Here is a 5439-nt window from a genome sequence, read left to right on the forward strand (position 1 = left end):
TGTCAGACAGTCAGCTGCGTGTTCGTACACATCCACGCCTGAAACTGAGCAGGAAACCACTGAGATGCCTCCATGGGCTGCTAGCACTGTCATTCCTGTCTCCAAGTTAATCCTTATTTAACGACTCGTTTGTGGGACCAATTTTAATGTAGGTATGTATGTGTGTGTGTGTGTGTGTGTGTGTTGTGGAGGGGTAGGCCGTTGTATTTCATGCCTCATGCAGAGTGACATCACGGTGAGTGATGCTCTCTCCTCCTGGCCCGACACAACACAGAAAGGCAATGCTTGGTTTCTAGTTTCTATGGAAAATGTCTACATGCCAAAGATCTCAGGGGATATCAAGTGCAAAGGCTCTGATTTGTAGAACACAAACTCTCCTCTCCTCTCCTCTCCTCTCCTCTCCTCTCCTCTCCTCTCCTCTCCTCTCCTCTCCTCTCCTCTCCTCTCCTCTCCTCTCCTCTCCTCTCCTCTCCTCTCCTCTCCTCTCCTCTCCTCTCCTCTCCTCTCCCCTCCCCTCCCCTCCCCTCCCCTCCCCTCTCCTCTCCCCTCCCCTCCCCTCCCCTCCCCTCCCCTCCCCTCCCCTCCCCTCCCCTCCCCTCCCCTCCCCTCCCCTCTCCCCTCCTCTCCTCTCCTCTCCTCTCTTCTCTTCTCTTCTCTTCTCTTGTCCTCCTCTCCCCTCCTCTCTCCTCTTGTCCTCCTCTCCCCTCCCCTCCTCTTTTCCTCCTCTCCTCCTCTCCTCCTCTCCTCCTCCCCGAGCCTTTAACTCTGAGAGCAGGTGATCTGGAAAACCTGGTTTTGAACCTCTCGGAGGACAGACGGGCTGTTTGTACTGTAGTGCTGCTTGGATGAGTTAAAAGCTCTGAGTTTCACAGCAGGGGCCTTTAGGGGCATCTGGTGCTGCAGAGGGTGTGGACATTTAGCAAGGTAGACACAGAGTGAGGGGTGGCGGGTGTGTGTGGGGGGGGGGCTGGAAAGAGAACATGCCAACCCTTTTATCACATTGGTATGAGTGGGGGTCAGGGTGTGGGAGGGGGGTGGTCAGCTGTAGGGGGGGAGGGGGGTGGTCAGCTGTAGGGGGGGAGGGGGGTGGTCAGCTGTAGGGGGGGAGGGGGGTGGTCAGCTGTAGGGGGGGGAGGGGGACACTGCAGGTGGGGTTTATGTTGCAAATTGGTTCCAAGACCCCAGACATGACATAACTTTAGCTCAATTAGATAGAGCATGAATAAACCTAATCTTCCCTTTGAAATACACATGACCTTGTCTGCTTATTTTGTCCAACAATGCGGACATTATAGAACAATTGTCAGTCCTCTGTATGAAACAACTTCCTCTGTGGTAATATGATTTCCTGTTTCCTATTTCCTTTTTGATGTCCTGCTCAAACAGCATCCTGGGAGAATGAGTCAGAAGCCAACTACATAACACGGTGCCAGGCGGTAATGAAGACATCAAACATCTCTTTCTGTGCATAGACAATGACCCTGGAGAAAACCAGGCACACACACGCACATTATGCAGTCAGGCTTCACAGCTGTTAATCTAGATATGAAAAGTAATATCTATATATTAACTAACCCTATCTTTATATCCGATACGTAATACTTATATTTAGACGTTGAGTCATTTAGCAGACGCTCTTATCCAGAGCGACTTACAGTAAGTACAGGGACATTCTCCCCAAGGCAAGTAGGGTGTAGTGCCTTGCCCAAAGACACAACGTCATTGGCACGGCCCGGGAATTGAACCAACAACCTTCTGATCACAGTTTTTCACGATTGCTAAAACAAATTTCTTGAAACAGTCAACCATTTTCTCAAAATTGTAAACACAAAACCAAATATTCAAACTAAATTTCCAAAACCTCTGACTCTTCTGGCAAAATCAAACACTCGCCCTAAACCATGTAACCTGTGCACATAATCAAACTATGCTGTCAGATCATAAACACAGCAAATCAATATATACAGAACACAACATCCGGGCCATGTAGTTCTATGTAAAGACAAATTTGTTTATCTATATACAAAATGCATTTACGTAGCAGAAAATGAATTTTGGATTTTAATACACTGGATTTTGGTGTTTCAACACCCATTGACACTTTCCTGATGTATGACTATGTTTAGCCTGTGTTCTGCACCTCTCTTTCACCAACCGTCTCTGGAGGAGGGGATCCCTCACTGAATTGCTCCTCCCAAGGTTTCTTTACGTAATTTCTTCTCCTCTAGTTCGTTTTTTGGTGAGTTTTTCCCTGTCATCCTTGAGGGTTGAGGTTGGCTGGGTGGCAGTTCTATCAGCGTATGTGAAGCCCTCTGTGATATTGCTTGTAAAAAAGGCTATACAAATACTGTGCATTTGATTTGGTTTGCTAATATTATAGTAACTTACTACTGTCAATAAAGAACAAAGTAAAACGGGGTAAAACCCCTCTGGTTGCTGGATCCAGCCTTGAAAACACCTATGTCACCACAGGCCAATTCCATTGCCTGTAGGAGATTTACCCTGGTATATGGGTTTCAGTCATACAACTTCCACCGCCACACAGAGGAAAACTCTTCAATTGGGTTGAGAAAAGGGCTGTATGGTGGAAGGTAATCATTTACAGTAAAAATGCTGGTTGATGTTGAACTATTCTTGACACCATGGTGAAAGTTGATATTGTCCCAAACCAGCATTAGAAACAAGTGTGAACAGTTTGGATTCATTGTGTTTTACAGATGACAACTGTGTTGTAGTTGTGTTTACTGTTTGCCACCTGTGTTTACCATTTTGCAGCACAAGTGCATCACAGTGCAAAATGTGTTTAGTGAATGAGAATGTGTTTAGAGTTTTGCCCAAAGTGTCTGATTTGACAAATTGGTTTAGTTCACTGAACATTTGAATCAGAGAATGGGGTTAAGTGTTTTAGCAATTGTGAAAAACTGTAATAGCCCGAATCTCTAAGTGCTCATCTGACCCCCAGTGAGATGGCTGGGGGGCAATATACAGTATGTTCCCAGCATTAAAGTAAGCTGGTTCATCTCCTTTTCAAAAGTTTGAAAAAAAAATCTCTGCCTCCAATGTTTCTGAAAAGCTGACTAATCAAGTCATTTTATTTGATTTAATCTAGAACTCAAAATTCTATCAGTTTCATCACGCACAGTCAGTCAGACACTTTACTGAAAACTGTGTTCCTCAGGCAGAGATAAAGAGCTGCGTTAGAACAGACACACCCACCAGACACAGGACACACCCACCAGACACAGGACACACCCACCAGACACAGGACACACCCACCAGAGACAGGACACACCCACCAGACACAGGACACACCCACCAGACACAGGACACACCCACCAGACACAGGACACACCCACCAGACACAGGACACACCCACCAGACACAGGACACACCCACCAGACACAGGATAGACAGGAGACACTGTTTATTTCGTCAGAGGACGTTGAAGACTTCATGAAGGTCATACGAACCGTGTGAAGGGTGTGGGTTCGACTCATTTTAAAGATTCTGAAAAAAAATATTTTAACAATGAGAATTCAGTAACAAGACAGACTTATGTTGAGGTAAATAAAGCTCTACAAAAAGATTGTGGGAAAAATGTTACTTTTGGATGTTTCAGAACGAGATGTGGGTTTGAAACGTACGTTCACATCCAGAGGACATGCTGGGACATTCTGACACGGCTCTGTTTGAACCATTGGATCCTTGTCTTCGCATTCAACATCTGGATCACCCCAGAAGGCTGGTTCCTGTTTGTTCTTCCCTATTGACTCCCTGTGACACATGACACAGACACACCGAACTCTGTCAGTCGCTCACACGATGGAGCTCAAACTGTATCTAACACCAGTGTCCTCACGAGTGATGATCTACTGTAGGTTTACTCTTATGAGACTCCTGTTCCTCCTCATGTTCAATTGACACGCAGAGCACGTCCTTGTTCTCTTGTTATCTAAGTGTGTGACAATGAGGTCAGTATGTTCCGGTTCTACAGTTGCGACAAAGGTTCTACGTTCTGAGAAAAAACGGCTGAGGAAGCAAAGAACGGCTGACTTTCTGGAAAAGCACCTTTCAGGAACCCCTTGAATGTAGAACCATCTCACTGAAGGTTTCAGACTAGAACTCCTCCCTTTCAGCAGAGCAGCAGGTTGGGAATGATCACATGTTCACTTTGAGACACTTGACAGGTGAAGAAGTTGGGATCCTTACGGGTATTCGGACAGGTCCGGATCACATGTCCTCCGCCTCACTCTTTGGATCAATCTGCTTCCCTGGCACGGTAGAGTGCATGGACCCCACTCACCCCATTCACTCATTTTACCTTTAACTGCACCCGCACACACACACACAGACACACACACACACAGACACACACCCGCACACACACACACACACATTCACACACAGACACACACACGTACACACACATTAATACTTATATATCCACAGCACATGAATGTCCATGACGGTCTAAACAAATAAAGTGAATTTTAACAGTTAACTCACAATAGCAATCTTGGATATTGAAACAGACTCTGGTATCGAAAGTGTCTCCGGAGCAAGCTGAGCCGTTGTGGGCAGTGTACAGACAATCTCTCTCTCGGGATTGATAACCAAAGAGTCTCGTATGACAGTTTCTTTTATCTTTCTTGTCTTTTTTATCGCATTTTGACCACTTACTCCAGCTGTCCCATTCACCGTTCACTGTGGAAATAATAGAAGACATGAGCTCTCTGACCCAGTATTACCCAATAGTCCTACAGTATTACCCACAGTCCTACAGTCCTACAGTATTGTTTCGCATTACCCACAGAAGTCCTACCTGGACAGTAAGTGTGTGTATTGCACATCCTGGATTGGCTGTTGGAGCCGGGGCAGGGGCTTCCCCGGTGTTTGGGGGGCGGGCTGTCGCACGCTCGCTCCTGCTTCTGGACGCCCACACCGCAGGTGACGGAGCAGGCCTGCCAGGGGGCCCATGCCCCCCAGGCTCCAGGCACTGGACCACAGAGGAAGAACAACAGGAAATGAGAGAAAACAGGACGAGAGGGCGAGGGCATGGGTGAAACTGTGATGGGTTAGGATGAGGGTGATGGTGAGAGTGCAACAAGAAGAGAGAGGGGAAGGTTCATGTTTATTTATTGCGTTTAAGGTTTGTGATAGAGGTCCTGGGCCAAGAGGGGCGGACAGGAGTGTGTGTGTGTGTGTGTGTGTGTTTACCACTCTATCCAGCAGTGTGTGTGTGTGTGTGTGTGTGTGTGTTCACCAGGGCAGTAGGGCAGGCCGTGACAGTCCTCGGTCTCTGTCCGCGGGCCAGGGCAGGGCTTCCCCGGGGGGGTGGTGTGGGTGGAGGGGCTGGGGGCAGTACAGGAGCGGAGGCGTGTCCTGGTGGGGGGCTTGGCTCCCTCCTGCACACACCAGCTGGAACACGGCTGCCAGGCG

The 5439-nt window shown here is 47.7% G+C and overlaps 1 protein-coding gene across 2 annotated transcripts in view; it reads right to left on the minus strand.

Moving 5' to 3' along the window:
- Positions 1-3409: 3409 nt before the first annotated feature.
- Positions 3410-5439, minus strand: part of LOC146252868 (properdin-like) — a 3980-nt gene continuing 1950 nt past the window's right edge. For both annotated transcript variants that reach the window (XM_084676575.1, XM_084676574.1), the window contains exons 5-10: positions 5264-5439; positions 4823-4996; positions 4507-4704; positions 4210-4327; positions 3645-3774; positions 3410-3507 (exon numbers count right to left, since the gene is read on the minus strand). The exon at positions 5264-5439 is cut by the window's right edge and continues 25 nt beyond it. In XM_084676575.1, the coding sequence (XP_084532701.1) occupies positions 3499-3507; positions 3645-3774; positions 4210-4327; positions 4507-4704; positions 4823-4996; positions 5264-5439 (805 nt within the window). In that variant the 3' untranslated portion in view covers positions 3410-3498. The remainder of the gene's footprint in view (positions 3508-3644; positions 3775-4209; positions 4328-4506; positions 4705-4822; positions 4997-5263) is intronic.

This window comes from Hypomesus nipponensis, chromosome 17 (assembly GCF_054491055.1).
Source record: "Hypomesus nipponensis isolate SF chromosome 17, ASM5449105v1, whole genome shotgun sequence".
Lineage (NCBI taxonomy): Eukaryota > Metazoa > Chordata > Actinopteri > Osmeriformes > Osmeridae > Hypomesus > Hypomesus nipponensis.